General features: G+C 43.1%; 1 protein-coding gene across 4 annotated transcripts in view; it reads left to right on the top strand.

Annotated features, from left to right (window-relative positions):
* Positions 1-1,213: 1,213 nt before the first annotated feature.
* The window catches only part of nrg1 (neuregulin 1), a 48,048-nt gene continuing 26,512 nt past the window's right edge, over positions 1,214-22,749 (top strand). For 3 of the 4 annotated variants that reach the window (XM_079289778.1, XM_079289777.1, XM_079289780.1), the window contains exons 1-2: positions 1,214-2,539; positions 18,696-18,834. In XM_079289778.1, the coding sequence (XP_079145904.1) occupies positions 1,864-2,539; positions 18,696-18,834 (815 nt within the window). In that variant the 5' untranslated portion in view covers positions 1,214-1,863. The remainder of the gene's footprint in view (positions 2,540-18,695; positions 18,835-22,749) is intronic. The other variant, XM_079289779.1, reaches the window with a different exon arrangement.

Below are 22,749 nucleotides of genomic sequence, written 5' to 3'. Positions count from 1 at the left end.
TGTCCGCGGATGGGAAAGGGTCACAGCAGTGTCACTGTTCAGTGTGGCGGTGACATGACCTTTGTGACTGTCTTCATCTTGTTTAAGCCCTGACTCCTCAAGAAGACGTTGGATTGTCCTGCTAGCCTATTAGCCTACGTGGTGGGGGGTTGGGCAGTTAATAGTTTATTGGCGGTCTGGGGGCTTTCTGTCACACTTGCACGCTATTAAAGGAAGTGTTAGTTTTGTGATCAATATCCCCAGTTTACTAAGTATATCTGACAAATTGGACATCAAAATAAATGTTGAAGTATGACTGACTGATCTGGCATATTTTGTGTTTATATTTGGATGTTTGTTATGTTTCATCAGCTGAAATGACTGGGCCTGATCTGTATTCTAGTTCTTTTTAGTAATTTCTTGGTCTTCAGAATATATTCAAAATAAGTTAATTTACCAATAAGGCACCCTCTCTGGTATTGATTTTGTCCTCCCAGCAGTGATAATCGACTATTGGGAGCTATAACAAAACCATGGCACTTATACCTTTATCTGTGCCCATATGTTCAGTTGCAACCATCTTGATTACTTTAGGCCGGGTTCGTAGCAGACATTTTGACTTGGCACAGTAGGTCAAGCACAGGTGTTACTAATAATGTTGGCTCAGTCCCAGTAAGTAATGACAATGTGAAAGTGAACCAGCATGAACAATACCAGTGTAAAACTGAAGCAGATATATTGAATTATATGTATATATTATGATGATGAAAAGGGATATACACACACACTATATATATATCCTTTTTCATTGTCATTTTCATCTGTGTTATTACACTGATGAATGCAGATACTTGAGAAGAGTAGAACACAATGGCTGCATCCTCTTGGGGTGGATCATATGTCTGTTTCACCGGCTCCTTCCCCTTGACAAAAAACACACCCTTTAGTATCAGCATAATCAATGGGGAGTGGTGCTGGAGGGGGTGGCTACAGCAGTTTGCCTCTCTGGGATTTGCTGACATGCGCTCTAATTGGATCAAGTAGGAACTTGCTTAGCTGGATGCTTTGTGCTGGGATTGGGAGCAGCCTGCAAAGAGAGCACGGAGCACCACCACCAGACAGGAAGAGAGGCAGGGAGGGAGGAGGCCAAAGGCTGCCCTGCTCACCACTTGGAAAAGAAAGACTGAGAGAGGAGGGGTGAGAGAAGAAAAAGGGGAGTATCCCGTCTTCTCTGCCCTTCTCTGCTACTGCAGCCCTCCCCCTCTCTATGATTCTCTTTCTCTCTCTTTCCCCTTACTCATCTGTTTCTGTGGCTGTGCTGAGAGGGAAGGGCACCTGCCGCTCCCTGGTGATTCAGCCTTTCAGCTACTTGGAGCTCCGCAGACAACACAGCATGTCCCTCCTGCCACTGCAGTGCCTGGCCGTCCTGTCCTCTGCACTACAGCTACTGCAGCTGGCCCATCGCGTCAACACCGCCTCTTCTGCCCAAGTGCTCAGGTGAGTGAGTGCTGCTGTTCCCCCACTGCTCTCTCGTAGACCATGCCAAACATTTAAGGAATCAAATTCTCTGGCAATCTTTTTTGTTTTTGTCTGCAGCCAATTTGACAGTTCTATTTTTAGACTGATTGCGTTTCCTGTGAGGGAGCATGAGTAAGGAGCTCCTTTCCTTCTTGCGCAGAAGGCTGTCTACATCCCTCCCAGACTGCTAAAACGGTTCAACTCACTCTGAAGAGCATTTGTACCTTCCTCTGACATCCCAGCTTTGACTCTGCTGCCTGATGATGGAAAACATACTCGAGGAGACTGGTGGCAGACAGCCACTGTGTGATGCTCTGAGTTAATAGCTGAGGTGCTCAGAGATCCTTCATCCAGCAGTTGGAAAGGATGACTGAGGGAATGGAGGACTTCTCTGCTGGGCCAGCTCCCCCTCCTGGATCAGTCACCCCTACAAGGTCCACTGTTGATACTGGACAAGTCCCAGAGGAGAAACCCGTAGAGACAGAAGCAGCTGGCCGGGAGAGTGGGGAGGAGGGCGCAGAGCGAGGTGGTGATGGGGAGCATTTGGGGACTTTGGGAATAGTGGCTTTGCCAGGGACCTGCTGTGTGTGTATAGAGATGGAACAGATTAACAATTGCCTGCACTCTGAGAAAATCTGCATTCTTCCCATCCTGGCCTGTCTGCTTAGTTTAGCCCTCTGCACAGCTGGCCTCAAATGGGTCTTCGTGGATAAGATCTTTCAGTATGAACCACCCACACACTTAGATCCGAAACGCATTGGACAGGACCCAATCATCATATCAGTTACCCCCACACTGGGACTAACTATGTCCATTCCTCATTCAAGTCCGTCTTTTGTCTCCTTGACCACCGCCATTACCCCAGGACGTCCTGACGATTTAATGGAAGAGAAATCTACGCAAGGGCCGTACATGCCTCAGCCTCCACGAGTGACTCAGTCTGATCCCTCTGTTACATTGAAATACAACGCTGAACGTCCCATCGTCACTCCCCATCCCCAGACAACACAGGCATTAAACGACATCATCATCCCAACAATCTGTAAGTACCCAACACTCAGTTCTGTGAAAGCTCTTTCAGACAGGATGTCCCTTTGTTTCAGAACTAGTCTCTAATTTCATGATATGGGATATATTTATGGGCACAGGGATACAAGCTGGAGTCCTGCATAACCTTGGACTGTGATTTTCATCTTTGCAGAGACAAGCAAAGTGTTTTTATAAAAAGGATTGAAATGTTTCTTTGCGTGTCTGTTTAATCACTGAGTTTGTAAATGGTGCGTTCTATCAACTGTGCCAGGAAGTGTCAGGACTTTGCCTGCAAGCAGACATGTTGTGACTTGCAGAGTGTAGCCCATGACTAAGCCTCTGAAATATTGCTACACAGATAGGCGTGCAGGAAATGATAATTCTATTCAAACCTACTTTACTTCTACAGTGGTTAAATGTATCATTTCTAACATTCACTCCTTCCTCTCAAAGTATTTTATGATCCATTAAATTAAACCACATGATATGTCTCACTACAATAAATGGATGATGTTAAGGTTTTATTATTTTTTTAAATTATTTTAGCTGGTAGGCAGCTTACAATATCTAAGATCCCGAAAATGTTTCAGTGCATATTTTCAGTTGTATGAAAAAGTGAAAATCAATAAATGATGAGGGACACAAACTGGAACTGCAGGCTGTGGTACAGGGAGACTTCCTGTTTTCTGTCTGTGCTCCATTTCAAGGTCAGAGCCTGCTGGAGGCTAATTGATGCCCCCTCCATCCCTCCGCCGCAGGGAAAAACAACCCACTAATACTATCTGTCTGCCAGTGGCTCGGCACTATGACATATCTGCTGTAGACACATCACCGTGTGCTGTTACACTGTTTCTGGGTTAGCTAATCTAAAGGGGGGGGGGGGGGACCCAGGGGGATCCAGGGGGATACTCCTTTGGGAAAATAATTTGATAAACCAGCATTATTGATGCTTTTTAAGGCGCTCGTGCACCTTATTTCCGATGTCTTAATCATTGACAAAATATAAAAAATATTAATAGTTGATAGTAATTAATAGTACTGATTAGAAACTGCAACCTTCACAACTTTATTGCCTAGAGTTGGAGAAGTTGGAGTTATAAATATATTTAATCTTACAATGGAATGTAACTAAGTAGATCACTCCACTAGATTTATCTGACAGATTTAGTTACTCTGCAGATTAACATTTTTAATACAAAATATAATTAACTTAATGATACACCAACAAAGGCAGAGAAGAAGACAAAAAAGAGTAGGTAGCACCTTCTATGACGCCCATTTCTATAATGCATTATAATACTGATACTGCCTCATAATCTGCATGTAACGCTATATAATTATATATATATATATATATATTACATAGTATAAGGAAATCCACTCACCAAATTTGTTGGACCTCAAGTAGAGAATTCTCCTGACGAGAATGCGCAGCGAGGGGGGCCTGATCGTTCTGGCCCCCCTCGCTGAATCTATTTGAGGGCGCTGATTGGTTAAATTGTATGTCACTCATTTATATCTTGAATCAGCAATATATGCAATGTCCTCCAAAATGATCCTAGTAGCCGAATCAACACCTCTCTGAAACAGATCAAATACTACATCTTAGATTGCTAGACTGCAGGGCATGTGCAATGTCCGTGAAGCGGACCTAAACCATCACTTTCCAGTAGTGGTTTAGTATTTTTGACTATTTTGAAAGAGGGCTCAGTTCTTTTTCCGGTCAATGTCAGCTCTGATGGGGTCTTCTTTCTGTTCTCACTATAGTCCTTCCTTCATCACTCTGCTGGTCATTGCTTTCCTCTTCAATTGCATGTTTTGGCTTGGTACCTTGGTAAGGCGGCAACCTCTGGTTCTGAAAAGTGAAGCCAATGCGGAAGTGCCTGAAACCTTTCTCTACTGGCCACCAGGGGGCGACTCCTCTGGTTGTATAGAAGTCTATGAGAAAATGAATCTACTTCTCTCTTGATTTATTACCTCAGTAAACATGAGTTTATGTCTCAATCTCTAGTTTCAAGTCTTCTTCAATACAGCATGATGTTCATTTCGTACATTATGGTCCATTTAGAGTCACACAGACCATAAAGCAGAGTATGCTTTAGGGTGGAGCTACTGTGATTGACATGTCGCTATCGCTACCAGAGCCATATACGGCGTCTCTACGTCACTCCTAATTACACCCCAATTTCACAATACTACCAAAGGCATGCAAACAAAAAGCCACTATATATACTATGCATCACTAAAGATACCTAGCCATACTTTAATGTCGAACCAGGATTCAAAGTTTAAAACGTAGACAAAACGCTGCACTTTATTTAGCCAAATTGACATTTTGATAGCGAGCACAGTTTTCATGAAGTCACAGATTAACTTTCAGGAAAATGTTGGGTCTGTTTCAGATTTTATAATGGGTGTGTATTGCGCAGCTCGTTAAGAGCTAGAGTGAGAGCATAACCGTTAGAGTGGAGCAGAGCAGGAAAATCTTCTGTGAATTTTACAAACAAATTGCTCCAGCTCCCACAATTATTATTCTATTGCGCTTGAGCTCACATTATTAAAACCACAAACATAAAAAACACATCAGCGCATTTGCCAGAGTCTTATCTCTCTCACGGTATCCATATTTTATTGATCAGTCTCATGGTTTTGGTATGACGGGCATGTTTGAAAATCACTGTTCACTCTCTCACTTAATTAGCCTCTAACACACAGGTGCTCCAATCACCAACATGCACCAAGCACACAGGTGTTTATATGAGCTCATTAGTGATGTTGATAAACACACAGAGGCACTGAGACACACGCACTCCTCTCCCTCTATCTCTATGTGTGTGTGTGTGTGTGTCTCTCATACAGTCATTCAGGTCTGTCTGCCTGTCTCACTCACTCTGTCTCTCTCTCTGTCTTTCTTTCTATGTCTGTATGTCTCTCCCCTCTCACCCCCCCCCCCCCATTTCAAATTAAAAGCCCCACAGAATGAATTCTAACTGGAATGCTTGTGATGAAGCCTCTTATTTTAGTGTCAAACATTATGATTCTGTCTCCTCTCCCCCTCTCTCCCCCACCCAGTCCCACCCTTTCAAAATAAAAGTCCCACAAATACAAGTTTCAATCCAAGAGTATGAATCTAAAATGCAGAAAAGAGAGTCAATTGAACCTGAATGACACTACCGGTAACATTGGCGTGTGTATATATATTGCGATTTCATCGGGCAGCAGAAGCCACACTGTCAAAATTTATTTAGGAATTTTCTAGTTGTAATTGCTGTTGCTGCTATAACTTTGAATTTCCATCTGGCGTTTAATAAAGGTGTCTCTCATCTTAATTAGAAAGGCATACAATTATCAATTGGCATTTCATTTGATAATTGTATAATATGTGTAGGCTATGTGTTGACTTGCTATGTGTAATGGCCATGGGCATCAACAATAACACTAAACATTAACAGCCAGAATTGATTACAGTGAGCAAACATAAGCAACATAGAAAATCAAAGGCCAAATTGACATGTAGACGTAGGCTCGCCTCAAGTAGATACAGTTGTGCAAATAAATTCATGTTAAACAATTATATAACGTTAGCTTAGTTCACATGTAAAATGCTGTGATTGCTAACAATCTGTCAGACAACTTCCACTGCACTGGCCAAACATGAATATTTCAAAGTATATTATAAAAAAAGATATCTGGTGGATAGGATTAGGATTTAAAAAATAATCAAAAATCGACTTGAGAAGGTGAAAAAAACCTTTGTTTACGTAAAAACTCAATTAATAATTTCATGAGTCTTCACGCAGGGTTTGTGATTTGATCTTGCCATCATCTGTCAAAGTCAAAAGTCAAAGTAGCTTTTATTGTCAATTTCTTGCATGTCAGGACATATAAGGAATCGAAATTATGTTTCCCACTCTCCCACGGTGGAACATAAAAGTGCAAGCACGACACATAAAACACTTCCTAGGCTAGGTAAAGACAGATATCCTAGTTAAAACATATACTATACTACAATAAGACATTCAATACACATAGGAACGTTCAATACACATAAAAACGGGAAAAGTGGGCAATTAATATAATAATTAATAATGTAGGGGGAAGTGGGCAATTAATATAATAATGGGAAAAAATGGGCAATTAATATAATAATGTGTGTGTGTGTGTGTGTGTGTGTGTGTGTGTGTGTGTGTGTGTGTGTGTGTGTGTGTGTGTGTGAAAAGTGGGCAATTAATATAATAATGTGTGTGTGTGTGTGTGTGTGTGAAAAGTGGGCAATTAATATAATAATGTGTGTGTGTGTGTGTGTGTGTGTGTGTGTGTGTGAAAAGTGGGCAATTAATATAATAATTAATAATGTAGGGAAAAGTGGGCAATTAATATAATAATGGGAAAAATGGGCAATTAATATAATAATGTGTGTGTGTGTGTGAAAAGTGGGCAATTAATATAATATAAATATAAATATGGATACATATTTACAGTACTTCTGTACTGGGGGGGGGGGGGGGGTGGGGTCAGCTTCAGCTTCCCGTCAGGCTGGAGGATATGATTGGGGGGAGTGAGGGGAGAGAGTTCAGTGTCCTGACAGCTTGGTGGGTGAAGCTGTTCTTTAGTCTGGTGGTGCGGCAGCGGAGGCTCCTGTACCTTCTTCCAGAGGGTAGGAGGCTGAACAGACTATGTGCAGGGTGACTTGGGTCGCTTGCGATTTGAGTAGCTTTCCGGGTGAGGCGGGTGGTGTATGTTGCCTGTAACGAGGAGAGTGGGGCACCGATGATCTTTCCGGCTGTCTTTACAATGCGTTGTAGTGCTTTTCTGCTGTGTTGGGTGCAGCTACCGCCCCACACAGTGATGCAGCTAGACAGGATGCTTTCAATGGTGCCCCTGTAAAATGATTTCAGCACTGATGTGGGGGCTTTTACTCTCTTCAGCTTGCGGAGGAAGTAGAGGCGCCGCTGGGCTCTCTTTGCCAGTGATGCGCAGTTGGTGGCCCAGGAGAGGTCGTCACTGATGTGCACCCCCAGGAATTTGGTGCTTTCTACTTGCTCCACAGCAGCACCATCGATGGTCAGTGGCGGGTGTACAGTGTGGCCTCTCCTGAAGTCAACAACAATCTCCTTAGTTTTGGTGACATTCAGCAGGAGATTGTTGTCGCTGCACCACGTGGTCAGAAGGTTGACCTCCTTCCTATAGTTGGTCTCATTGTTCTTGGTGATGAGACCAACCAGAGTGGTGTCGTCTGCGAACTTCACCATGTGATTGGTGCTGTATGTAGGTTCGCAGTCGTGAGTCAGCAGGGTGAAGAGCAGGGGGCTGAGCACACAGCCTTGTGGGGCCCCAGTCCTTGTATCAAAGTATTCGTAAACAAGACACTGAACCCCAGTTGTTCCTAATGTTTAGGCCAGTGCATGGAAGCTCTACTGACATTGATGTAAGAGTGTGTGTGGGTTAATGAGTATGAAATGATATATGCATAATAATAATTAATAAAAATGATTTATCATTTCATTTCTGACACAAGGCTGTAGAAGGAGGCTGCACTCCACTGACCCTTATCTCTGTGAAGACACTGTTCTGCTTGAGGACTCAGAGTGATGAAGTGAAGTGAAATGGCTTTAAGTTGATGTTTAAAAGTGTAAGCAGAAATCATTATTACTACTGATTAATGGATAATTTAAAGCTGCAGCATGTTGATAAACGGTGTCACTTGTAGTGATAAACCCACAGAAAATGACCAACTCTGCTGTAACCCTCTTTTACATCACTGATCAGATTTCACAGCTGCGTCGCACCAGCCTGATTTCCAGCAGCAGCAGGCACGTGTTTGCGAACCCATTCACCATGAATAATTTGGTAATTATATGTTAAATTGTTAAGGCTTGTTTCTTCTGCCACCAAGTGGCCAAACAATACGAGTAAGCATACTGAAATGTATCATGGTCAGTCCCAGCCTCAGTGAGTCGTTATGAGAATGTGTTGTCAATCCATATCTCTAGTTTTTACATTAGTGGTAAAACACATTGCAAGTGTTTTTTTTTACATTTTGGTTCTCTGTCTGTCACGGGAGTTCACAGGTAGGACCCAAACGCAAGACCACAGGAGACAGGAGTTGATTTATTTAGAATGTGTGTGTGAAGGTGTGGAGCCCGTGGTCCGACACCAGAGAGTAGGCAGATCGACGGTGAGTCCCGTGGCTCGACACCGGAGGGCTGGCAGCTTGACGGCGTGTGTAGTCCGTTTAACACCAAGGAGGGCAGAGCGGCGGCGTGTAGGAGGGTAGAAGATGCCGCGGGGTTGAAGCGGGTGAAAGACGGTACGTCCTGACAACCCCAGACTGCAGGACCAGAGTTTATATAGTGTCAGGTGAATCGTTAGTGGGACCTGAGTCTGGTGTGACAGGCTGCAGGAGGTGATCGGCTGGAGTGTCCTCAGCTGTGCACACTCAAGGGCGTGGCCATGGGAGGTGTCTGGAGGCAGAGGACAAACACAGAGCACATGACACACAATAACAAACAGGGGAATGACAGAACACATGAGAAGAGGAGATCAGGGGAAACACACAACGGGTCAGACAGGGATCCTGGATCCTGACACTGTCTACACAATGAAGCTGTTTTGTCAAATCCCCAACTAGAAAAGTCAAGATTCTTAAGACATGAACTGTATTAATGAATGAACTTCATCTGTTGGATGGACATGAGTTTGTGACAGAGGATTCTTCCCCAAGACAATGTGCATTGTAGTTGTGTGTGAGGGTGTGTAAGTGTTGATCATAGTGCCAGCTGCTGGATAGGATCAACTGGAAATTGTTCTTTTTTATAACCTATGCATTCAGCATTTTTAGTAATTGTCATGCTGGTGAGACTGCTGGATATTGTGAATTAATAACATTTTTCCAAGTTTTTGTTGAATTGGCAGCTGAACACAGAAGGCCAAAAGATTTTTAGAAATTAAAATCCTACAACGGTGTTCACAAAATGGGTAAATAAAATACAGTATTTGATTCACATTTAGATTATTTAGTCTGAATCTTTTTTCACTTTCACTGTGACGGCTGTGATTACAGGAAGAGAGATATTCCTGCTGGTGCAGTGCATCATGGTTTGTCCTTGACCACACTTGACAGAAACACCATCCGCTGCAGTTAACTGATTGCCCTGCAAATAGCCTACAATCCCGCTCTGCCCAAAGAGCCTGGACAGCAATGAAGTGAAGTGGCCTGGTGGCTAAGCTCCAGCCCTGTGTCACTGCCCACTGGTGTAATGTTTCTGATCTATAAGCAAAAACTAAGCAGCGAAATCTGCATGAATCTCTGTACTCCATCAGGCATGAGGCATCAGGTGGATACGGCTGCTCTGCTTTGAGCAGTGTAATGCTGGGCTACATTGTAACCTTGGTTCTCTGAGTGAAGAGACTATCTCTCCACACAGTTACATATTCCATATGTATGGGACTTTGTAAGACCCCTTGCGAGAGACATAGCAGATACAGCTCCTCAAGTACTCCCCAAAATTCCAGACACTGGTATTCGAATGAGACATCCCAACCACCAGAGTGCTCAAATAAACCCCTAATATACACTGTAGCGTCCAAACCTTTAGCAGAATGTAAACCTTGTTTCGTGTTTCTGGTCCTAAGCACATAGCTCACACCGACACCGCTCGTAGGTGAAAGCAATACGTGTTTTATTGATCCAATCTCTCTTGTACAACTTCCTTTCTTCCTAAAAGTACCCCGATTACCTCGACACACTTTAAGGATCCGCAGGTTAATCCACATAGCACGTTTCATATAACACGGTCGGAAAACTGTGCCGCTCCATTTTGCTCCAGATATTACTAACAACCGTAACTAACTGTCGCAAAGTGTCCTTAAAGTAACGGAAGTCTGTCACTTACGTGTATTTCTTACCATAACAAACGACAACATCACTGTAACATTCAAAGTAGAAACCGATGTGATTAAAGTTAAACATGTAAATACAAGTAAATATTTAACAGCACATTGAATTTGGCTCTTACATACACAATATAAAAACAAACACACATTCATCGGCTAGTGACACCACAGATCTGAGAGAGGTTGGTGCCCTACGACAAGGGCCAGGAGGTTGCTATGCCCCGTGTAGAATGCGCCTTGACTCCCACTGGGGCTGGTGTGCCCAACTCTTGTATGATTGCTGAATCGTTTCTACCACCCACTGAGACAGCTTAGAGTTGGCTGGCCCCAGAACTTGGACTTAAAGCAGCCAGCCTATTAGCCTCAACCTGAGCGGCCTTGATAGCTGCCACCATGCTCCTAAGGGTCGAAGGTGATTTAACAGCCTCAAGTAGTCCCTGCAGGCAGGGGCGGACTGAGGGAAAAAAGTGTCCCGGGAGTTTACTGTCAGACCGGCCCGCTCAATACACGGCGCGTTGCCCACTCAATGCATCGCACGTATCGACCAGTCAGTGGCCTACTTGGAAAAATACCCATACACTTAACATTACTTTGGATGATAACAAAGAAATTGCATCATATATGTTTTTTTTACAACATTTGGATCCACCAATTTGCCTGAATGGACACATTGAATAAAATGATACTGGCTATTGTAACACTTCAAGGTAGGTGTAGTTTGCTGGATGAATATGCTGAACTCTGGGCTCGTATCAGATGGTTATACGCAGTGGCGCTGGTGGAAAATGTTCTAGGTAGGGCTGTGCCACATACAATCAATTTCAGCAAACATCCCAAAATGATTTAATGCAAAACAATTAAGGTATCAAACACGTATTACTACTTTGCAGTTAAATATTTAACTTTTATTCCAACATGAAAAAAGCAGTAAATAACACTTTGACAAACACGTCAGGACATCTTATTTGTGTCACCCACACAAGGAATTCAGTATAATATAATAATATATAAATCATATAATAATATAATGACATATATATCATATAATAATATATATATGTCATGTATTAATATATATATCATAACAATATATATATCGTATAATATTCACTATAATATAAAACACACACACAAACACACACACATAAATATAAATATAAAAACATATATATATAAATATAAATATATATATATATATATATTTATATTTATATATATATGTTTTTATATTTATATTTATATTTATATATATATATATATTTATATTTATATATATATGTTTTTATATTTATATTTATATTTATATATATATATATATATATATATATTTATATATATAATTATTTATTTATAACGATATATCATGTCTCAGCAGGTGCTTCATGTCCCTCACTCCATAGCTGTCCGTGCTGGATCCGTCCCCGTTGTTTTAAAAAGCTAAATAAGTTATTAGCATGACGTCATCCAGCTAGCCAAACCTGTCTGGTGTACAGCTGGTGGAGAAGCTTTGCATGTACTGCTTCCCTTTCCTGCTAGTCTGCTGTCTGATTGTGCAGTTTCTCCGCCAAAGTTCTCCTCTCAAATGGCTCTTGGAGGAGCAGTGCTCGCGCTGGCCTGTAGAGTCCGGACTAGTCCGGACGGAAACGCACAGCGTGGGACAGAATCGATTCTGAATCGATTCTGTCCCACGCTGAATCGATTTGAGGACGCTGATTGGCTAAATTGTATTTCACTCATTTATATCTTTGATCAGCATTAAAGCATCATTGGCTAAACTGCTTCATAGACCCGCCTCTTTGGGGCAGATTGCATGCTGGGTGTGTGATTGTGTGTGTGTGTGTGTGTGTAGGGGTGCTGCCGGCTCACAGATGGAAACCATGAGTGTGAATACAGATCGCGAGGACTACTATAAATATCAGTCAGCGATTAATGACTTTAAGTAAAGAGTAAATTGAACGTGTTCTGTGAAGCATAGAATATAGTCGGGGTCGGCGATCTCAGAGCGAGGGCCGGTTGGTAATGGACAATGGATGTGGGCCGGTATTGGACCGGCGCCGGTATTGGACCGGCCCAAAGCCCCGTCGGCCTACCGGGGATTCCCCCGGTATCCCCCTTGGCCAGCCCGCCCCTGCCTGCAGGCACTGGAGCACCTCCAGAGCTGGACAAGCCAGTGCGTTAACTCCGTTAGCCCTGCACCATGATACAAAGAGTTGCCAGCGATACAAAATTTGCCGCTCTTGTTGGTGCTAGAGCACTCTGCATGATCTGAACAAGTGACAGTGCGAGCCCCATACTTAACAGACTGGCCCTCTCAGGGGCCAGGCCCAGAGTTTGAGCCCCTGTGTAAAGGAATGAAACAGGGTCCCCTGTGCCTGACTCAGAAGGTCTCGGAGACCAGGATGTTCCCATGTCCAAGAGAGGTGTCACCCCCGAGAACCATGTCATGCAAGACCAGTTCATCTCCACCACAATCAGCCCCGCCTCCTCCAACTCAGGAGACTGATGTTACATTACTCCGTTTCTATTTGGAAGCAGATTTTTCAAATAGAAACGATCTCTGTCCACACGGGCGTTTCAGCATCATTTTCGAATTGATCTGCATCCACACGGCAACCTTCGAAGAAGGACAGCGCGTGACCATTAACGTACACTGGGCATGCACGTGACGGTGTAAACAGGAAGTGGATTGGTTGCTTAGTTTAAAAAAAATACAGAGCAATAAAGTAGTCTTTAATAATGAAAGGTTGTATTTGATACTTAAGATCTTCCTCTAAAATATTCCTCTATAAACTCAAACAGACACAGTTCGTGGAAAGTTTTAGAAGTTTTATTTTTCAGAGTTAACGTTAGTTACAGCGCTGCGGGTCTCTCTCTCTCTCTCTCTCTCTCACACACATCAAATTTACTTTAAAATCAACACTTACACGTAAACATTTACTAGATTATGGTCCATAAATGTGGTCAACACACGTCGATCACTCGTTTCCTCCGTGTTGTTGTTGTCTGTTCTCACTTGTAGCTCTGAATAGCATTTACTGCTAACTGTGGCTTCAGAGGCTGCTCCATTGGCTGATGACGCCGCTGGTCACGCCGCTCGCTAATCGCTCCAATAACAGCTGCTTCCTCCACAGAAATGCAGACTTTTACTGCACAACAGCTGCTAGTACAGACAACAAAGCAAGCAACGCTTGAAATTAGTTATCCATGTTGAAATGAGGCTGTCAAACCCTGATCCATCAGAGACCTCAGCCTATCCTCTCTAGACTGTCAACCGATGCCAACCATTTATAGAGCCCAAACCAGCGATCAACACCTGATTGTGCCTGAAACAGGACTACCTATTCAAAGTCCAAAAGAAGAGGCACTGAGAAACACGCAGGCCAACCCCCATCCTCATCATCAAAGTGGGAGGCAGGCCCCTGATCGACCCAACGGAGACATGACTGCTGCTTACTCGCCTCCAAGACTCCTGGTGCCCCAGATGTAACACTTCTTCCTCTTCTGAGCGCTCAAGGCTGAGAACATTGATCTCCTCGTCTGTCTCAGAGGAAGGGCAGCCTCTACCCCCTACCTGACCCCCACACGACTCTATGGCAAGGGGCCATGAGCCCGAAACCTACTAGTTGATGCACAAGGCTCCTGTCATACAAATCTCTCACCCACCTTGAGCTTACTGCAATAGTGTTGGATGAGGGGCCACCATTGCGGGCCACACTCTGTACTACTGGAGCCTCAGTTCGAGGGCGCTTGGCCGACTGAGGTCCTTGAGCAGCAGTGGGCGGCCCGCTACCAAACAAATGGTAATGTCACCACTCACACGCTGTGCCTTATTGTTTGTAGCATTAGCAGCTAACTGCTTTTGCTACATTATTTGAAAACACACACCAATAGGGCTGCAACTGACGAGCATTGTCATTGTTGATTAATCTGTTGATTATAAGTTGTTTGATCTTTAAAAATGTCAGAAAATGTTGAGAAATGTCAATCAGTGTTTCCAAAAGTCCAAGAGGACGTCCTCAAACTCAAAGATTTTCGGCCCCAGTTAGAATATGAGGTCATAGTGTGTCCTTGGGCTCAGACAAAATGTGCCCTTTACAAAAACTGTAAAACTATGAAGTAAATGTGTCAACCATCAGCATCACAAGCGTGGTAGTGGTCCTTGCTGTCAAAGATAACTGCAGTAAATGACAATATCTGACAGGAAACACCTGCCGCTGACACAGCAGTGGGGCCAACACATAATTCTCACCGACTAGGTCAGCTTCGACAGTTGACAATTTGTTTGTTGCGGGCTATTCCTGCGGGCGTTAGTGGTCTTGCAATACGCTGGATGGTACCCCTCTCAATACCGCCTACTTCTCTTTTGCCTTCATAAACAAAGAAAGGTCACAGGTTCCTGTGTATCCGGGTTTACCTGGACCAGGTGTTGCCTCCTGCCGTGGTTGTGTCATACATTGAATGTGCTGTAATTACATTGAATGTGTTGTAATTCACTATCCTGTTCTACACATGACATCATTGCACTTCTGTCTATCCGGGGAGAGGGATCCCTCCTCTATTGCTCTCCCACAGGTTTCTTCCTCTTTCCTCCCCGTTAAAGGGTTTTTTTTGGGGAGTTTTTCCTGTTCCGATGTGAGGGTCCCGGGACAAGAGGATGTCAAATGTGTACATATTGTAAAGCCCTCTGAGGCAAATTTGTAATTTGTGATTTTGGGCGACACAAAAATAAATTTTATTGAAATTGAATTGAATTGAAAGGAAAACAAGAGTTACGAATGTGTGTAATGTAATGTTCTATAAATTGTGGATGAATGCCAGATGGCGGACTTTAGCACTCGATATCTTCATCTTGCATATGTGCAGGTTGAGTCATTATACCACCAAAGTCACCGGTGATCATGTGATGACGTAGGGTGCACGACCTAGTACAAAACCCTCATGTCATCACATAATCTGTTCCCACAGAAGCATCTGGAGAATATTCCAAGTGACAGACAACTCTGGTGGTCATCTAGAATTCATAGAACCATAGTTACATTTATAACTCTCGTGCCATTTCATTCTTCCTGACCACCAGATGGCAGTGTTTTAGCACCGGATGACATTTACCAGCAAGGTCATGAGAAAGGCTTACCTCACGAAAGGAAGGGAAGCTGTTGACAGGACAGCTGCTGACATAGCATGAGGTGCAGCCACATTGACACGGTAATAGTGAGCGAAGGTACATAAAGACTCCCAGGTTGTTGAAGCACAGATGTATTGCAATGAGACCCCTTTCAAGGCTTCCCAGGATGTGGACACACTCCGAGTGTATGCGGTTCACCCCTCTTACAACCCCCAGAGCAAACTAAAAGTTTGTCAGTCTTACGTTAATTGTCAGTGGCCTTCACATATGTCTTGAGTCCCCGCACCAGGCAAAATAGCTCTGACGGCTATTCTGTCCTCTCAGATGAAGCTGGTGGACTGAATGCTGCCAACTGATGGCTTGGTTTACATGTGAGGGAGGTACTCTCTTTGGCAGGAAGGATGGATCGGTAGGAGCGTAACCCCTGAATCATCTAGGTAGCAACGCACGCATATTTGGCTCACTGACAGGGCGTGGAGTTTCTCCACTCGCTTTGCTGATGTGATAACCATCTCTATTATTTTTGTCCTCACAGTTGAAACTGGAACAAACACAAATACCCAGACACAAATTGAAGTCGCATGATGGCACTACAGTGACTCTTGATGGTCTAAGCCTCTGTGCGCCCTTTAAGAACTAACCAGATAGTGTGACCCCACTGTCTCGCACATGCCCAGCTGAAATCGCAGCTACGTATACTTTCAAGGTCCATACAAATCAAACGCCATCCAACAATGACTTCAGCAAACGCAAGAGTGGGTCCTGGCTTACAATGACCAAACACACAGCATTGTGTGCACACACAGTCCCTCTAGCTGAGCGAGGTCTGGATTTCTTGGGAGGTGCCATGGCTCTCCACTGAGCAGGTTCAGTCACCTCCTTGAGGCTTACTTCCCTTTTTCTTTGAGGAATAGATTTTCACGAATCACGTGGTTTATCTGAAATGCACTTATGAAAGTGATTCATGGTAGAATGAAAAGAGGGGCACAAGCATAAACTGTTTATAAGAAGTGTATGTAGTCATTGTTATGTTACCCATTGGTTTGTGGACTGCCGTTTTGAAGCCTTGAGTTCCATGATTTGGCCGTTGCCATCTTGGATTACGGCCGTCGCCTTCTTGGCTTTTTGCAAACAGTCATCATTTCATTTCCCTTTATGCCTCTTGGCATGTAGGGCAGCAACAAAAGTCTTCCACTCCTGTCTGTCCTGGGCGAGTCGCTGGATGGTGCCCCATGAGTGGTTTAGGCTCTGCATCTCCTTCTCCACAGTTCTTCTCCATGTGTTTCTTGGTCGGCCTCTTTTTCTTTTTCCTTCTGGTGTCCAATGTAAGGCTGTTCTTGTAATATCAGCAGGATCTTTTCTCAACACATGTCCTATCCATCCCCATATTCTTCTCATTAGGATGGTCTCCATGCTCTCTTGTTGGCATTTGTCATACAGTTCTTTATTTGAAATGGTGTTTGGCCAGAAAATGTGCAGTATTCGTTTTAAACTCTTCGTGTGGAAGGTTGATAGTCTGTTGAGGTCTTCTTGTGTCATTCTCTAGCATTCAGAACCATACAATAGGGTGGATAATACAGCTCTGATACAATTTAAGCTTGGTCTTGATGGTGTACTGCTGTGACCTCCATATGTTATTCAGTACTTTGAAAGCGTTCCTTGCCTTATTGAGACGATTCTTGATGTCTTCATCTGTGCCCCCACCGTGTCTGACAGTGTTGCCCGAATATGTGAACTCGTCAGTTTTAGGGAGATCTTCTCCGTTAACCTGAATTGGTGAGGGATTGGGAATGTTCAGAGTCATCACTTCTGTTTTCTTTTTGCTGATCTTCAGGCCAATCTTCTGACCAAAATCACTGAGGCGGGATGTTTTCTCCTGCATGTGTCATCTGCATAGTCTAGATCTTCAAGTGATGAAAATAGTTTGCAAACAGTGAACAGAAGTTAACATATTTTGAATGCAGAGGAGTGACGTAGAGACGCCGTACAAAGCTCTGGTAGCGGCAGCAACCTGTCAATCACAGTAAGCCTGCTCTAAAGCATACCCTGCTTTATGGTCCATTCGACTCTAAATGGACCAGAATTTACGAATATCATGCTGTATTGAAGAAGACTTGAAACTAGCGATTGAGACCATAAACTCATGTTGACCATGTTTACTGAGTTAATACATCAAGTGAGAAGTAGAGTCATTTTCTCATAGACTTCTATACAACCAGAGTTATTTTTGCATCCAGAGCAGTCACCCCCTGATAACTAGTAGAGAGATTGCAAATTTTAAGACACTTCCGCATTAGCTTCAGAACAGGAGGTTGCCGCCTGTAATATTGCCCACTGTGTGCTCAAAGAAATGCTCTTAATGAGCAGCAACAAGCAACAGTCTGCAAAGCGCTGTGTCCAGCACTTTGCAGACTTTCCTACTCGTATCACCTCTCAGGCTACTTAATATTAAAACCTGCAAACCCTACTAAGGGCTGGAAAAAGTAGCCTACTCCCAACTGCATTTTTGGTGTAATATTTTCCCAAAAAGCTACTGGTCAATGATGGGAGCATAGTTTATAGTAAAGATGGAAAGTTATCTGTCAGAAAGTATTAGGTATCTATAAATGATCCAATTTTAGCATATATGAATATATATGAAAATATGTATATATAATTATATTGTGTGTATATATATATATATATAACACATGTACATATATATATATATATATGCATGCTGACTTCACTCATCATCATCATCACTTATTCATCACATAGCCTGCTTCTTCGTGGAGGATGGCAGCTGTAGTTAGGCTGGATTCACAACAGTTAGAGTTGGACTCCCACAGCAGTAAAAAGTTTCAAAATGTTTACCTAGTTCTGCAGCATAATGTAATACTACTGCACATGCTCCAAATACTATTTTCACCAAAGTATTGCTGAATGGCTTTCATTTCACACGTGTTCTTGGATGTAGTCTTGAAAAATAAATGAACAAAGCCCATGCTGATGACAACTGTGAGTGTTTGGAACATACTGAACATATGAATGTAGAATGTAGTGACATAGTGTTTTGCAATGTTTCAATGGGCATTTTGATTTTTTTCATTTGGAGTCATATTGAGTCTCGTTGTCTTGCTGCACTAATTGCGGGTATCTTCTGCAGATGCCACCAGCACCACCACTACAGCCAAGACCTCCAGTCATGTGACACGTTGCAGTGACAGCCAGAGGAACTACTGTGTTAATGGAGGGGAGTGCTTCACCCTTGAAATCATGCCAGGCACCACAAAGTTTCTTTGCAGGTATGACAGTAGGTTATAATACTGACTTTCATTCATCCGACTGAATATGCTATTAAGCAGTTACTGTGATTTATGATATCCCCTACATGCTGAGTAATGCCAACGTAATGTGATCTGTATTCCATGCATAAAACAAAGTAATTCATTATCGGTCTATAACTTCTGTGTAGAGATCAGGGATTTTGTGATTGGTATATGTCATCATATAAGACTTTAATCAGTGGCTAGGACAGAGACATTATCCAATCGGTCCAAACATATATTGTTAGAATCGTAAGCTGAAGTAGACACTAAATAGAAAGGTGCCCTCAGTGTGCAGATCTGCACCAGCCGTGTCTGCATCGACTGCTGCTGTATTGTGTGATTGAATGCCTACAACCCACAATTGTCTATCTCTGCGTCTGGACACCAATGGCCTTTGTAGAATACAATTCATTCTCACAAACTTAAAACAAGCAGCAATGTTTGCAGGCAATCGGTTTAAAGACATCCTGTAAGACATGCCATACAATCTTGCCAAAAAACAAACTTAAAACGTATCAACGTATTAACACGGTGTTGTTGGGGTTCTGGCGCCACCTCCTGGCTGGTTGAGTCCCTCACATGGGCCTCCCCTCCTCACAAATGACCTGGGGTCTGATCCTTGCCCCCTGGAGATGACCACACCTCCACCTTCGGTCCACCGCGGAGGTGGACCTTTCATTGGCCGACAAGCCGTCTCCCGCTGTGCGCAGAGACCCGCTTATAAGCGGCAACGCAGCCCAAAATCGCTCTCTTCGCTCTGGACTTCCGTCTGGTCTCTAAGAAGAATCACCAGAGGACCCGATCGACCTCAACACCCACTCATCTCAGCACGCACGTGCCATTTCGCTGGACGAAATCGACCACGTCTATTCTGAGTTTAAGGCCTTGGCCCGCGGAAAGCATCCTTCCTCCCACGCGCCACTCCCCACCTTCGTGTACACGCTATGGTACTAGGGAGACCAAACAATCTTCCTTCACCGACCATTACCGGGAGATACGAACCGACACGTGTCTCAGCCGACGTTGGAAACCACAGGCCCTCCTCTCTGCAGCGAGCCGGGCCGAAACAGCAGCCGCTCACCAGCGACGCCGAAACAGCAGCAGCCTCACGCTTTTCTTTTCCTCCTGGAGGAGGAAAAACCATTCATCGACAAACACTCTACATTAACTTTCTTTAATTGTTTTTAAATCTCCTTTTCTTTTGCCTTATGTTTTGATGCTTTTAATGGTTTTATGTGAAGCACTTTGAATTACCTTGTTGTTGAAATGTGCTATACAAATAAACTTGCCTTGCCTTGCCTTACAACCTTGCCACGAAGCATCTCATAGTAAGAGTCACGGTGTCTGGGCGTAGTTTAGCTTAAATTAACTTAAGTTTAATTCAGGCCATTCATTTATATGTTATTATTCCCGTGTTTTTGTCATTGTTTTCGTTTTGCTGAGAGATTGCGCAATCGTCGACGGAGCTCCGAGGCCCGTCGTACTGTGCGTTTCCTGTTTGACTGTTTGCTTTTGGGGATTATTTGATTTCATCTTTGTTCTTATTCTATTTCCTTGAATCGATTCTGTGAGTGAAGTGTGGAAACGCGACTATCGGGCATAAGTGTCGTCAGTTCGCGAAGCGACAACGGCAGCTTGTGTGAGATAAGATCAGCGATCCGCATTCTCACGACAACGCGACACCGCACACAGAAACTCTGATTCCTCTCTCTCTGCCCTTTTATTCCTCTTGTTTTCCGTAACTTGCACACACATAGAGCTCCGGATTGTGGGTGAAACTCTCACCTATTGTTCTAACACACGTGTGCGCCGACACACGCAACCACATATAGCTGACCCCCCCCCCACCCCCCCCATTCGCCATTTGGTCTAAGTCACTCGACTCCGCCATCTGGTGGTAGGTTTTAGCTATAACGCTTTAAGGCCCCTCCCTGTTTGTCTGCGTCACTCGACGCCGCCATCTTTGTAGTCTTTAGCGATAGCTTTAAGACCCACCTTCCTTTCCACACAGACCCACACACACACACACACACATACTTGTATTACATACATCATCACCCATTTTATTCATTTGTTTAGATATTAGGCACATACAATTGTATGATAGCGTTGTTGGTTGTGATATTAATTGATCTGATCACTTATTATTTCGATTTAATAAATTCTGTTATACTTTAAAGAGCAGTCGTTTGTGATTACTTGTGCATATTTGTGTAATAAGATCTGTATGTAGTAGTCTTGTGTACGAACTTAACCCTTCACTGTCACTTCGAATGTGTCGTCGCACCCGACTATTAACATTACGAGTGGCCACTAATTATGAGACTTAGTTTATCGTTTGGTTATTAGTCCCTGTTTACAGGGTGGTGCCCCGTTGTTATTAATAATCATTAATAATTGTTACTTACATTAATAATTCTATTGATGTCAAGAATTCAGTTTCTTAAATGCTGATAACCCAAACACGCCCCTCTACGTTCCCAACAGTGTGTTCTATGTACAGTGGTGATGTACTTAGCAGTGTGGGCTGTTAGTTCTGGTAGCTGCTAACTGCCAAACACACCGTGTAAAACAACAAAAGGGAGCAAACTGTTTTCCCCACTGTAGTAGTGGCTGGAAGTCAGCTGTGTCATCACTAGAGGCCCCTACTGGCTGAGGGATGGTTAAGAGTAGTGAGTGAGGAGTCAGCAAGCAGTATAAAAGGTACAAAAATGTATTTCTATAGCCTAAAATCACAAATTTGCCTTTGGTCTTCACAATCTGTAGAGCATTCAACATCCTCAGTCCTTGGGACACTTGCATCGGGAAAAAAAATAAAAACTCCCCCCCCCCCCCCCCCCCAAAAATTTGATGTGAAAAAAGAGGAAGAAGAATCTTTTGGACTAAGAGGAGGTTAGCCAATTTAGTATGATCTATAATATGAAATAGACTGGGTGCCGTATAATCATATTTTACAAACCTCACTTTGCATAACATTACTTCTCATTACGGCGGTGAAACACCATTAGCTAAAAGTCACAGTGGAGAGAGAGAAAGACAGACAATACTCATTATGCAGAATAATATATATATTGTTACTGTATTTTATTGATGCATCAATCTGTTCATCACTTTAATTTTGTAGCTGGTAAAGGTAAAACACGTCATAGTTACTTTGTATACTGCTTGGTAGTTTACTCTATAAAAATACATAATTTATTCGTTGATAATATTTTGTTTTAATAATCTGAGTCTGTAAATTAACTAAATCGATCAGATGAATGTTGTACATTAAAAAATACAATATTTCCCTCTGTGATGTAGTAGAGTAGAACTATAATGTAGCAGAACACAAACTCCTAAATGAAGTACTTCAATATTATACTTTTCAATGCATTTAATGTGTGGTTGCGCTAAATAAAGAAGATGCCAGTGATTCCCACTAGTTAGTTTCACTTTCACCCCTATATAGTCTACATGTGTTATGCACCCAGGATAGCATTAGCATTCTGCTGATCACCGCAAACTAAAATTCAACTGATCCAATTCAAATTGTTATTAGGACAGAAATATATATGTCTTTCATTTACGCAGTGGAACATATAGGCGTAGGTTGAAAATCCTGTGTTTGTTTTACTCACCCACCCTATGAGTATTTTTTTTTGGTCAATATTCTACGTCATCTCACTCCCGAAGCCTTTTCTCTAAGCATGACGTGCATGGGTTTACATAGTTACTTGTTGTTACTTGAAAGCCCAGTGCATCTCATACAAACCATAGGAGTGCCTTGTTCGATAACCCCATGCTCGACCATGGTGTTTGTTATGGCCAATCCATGACTAGCACAGACATCCAATAACAAGAGGGAGCTGAACCGGAAGGGAAACCTCTCGATTTACCAGTCCATCTCCG

The sequence above is a fragment of the Melanostigma gelatinosum genome, assembly GCF_949748355.1.
Source record: "Melanostigma gelatinosum genome assembly, chromosome: 18".
NCBI lineage: Eukaryota > Metazoa > Chordata > Actinopteri > Perciformes > Zoarcidae > Melanostigma > Melanostigma gelatinosum.
This window is presented reverse-complemented; position numbering and strand designations above follow the sequence as displayed.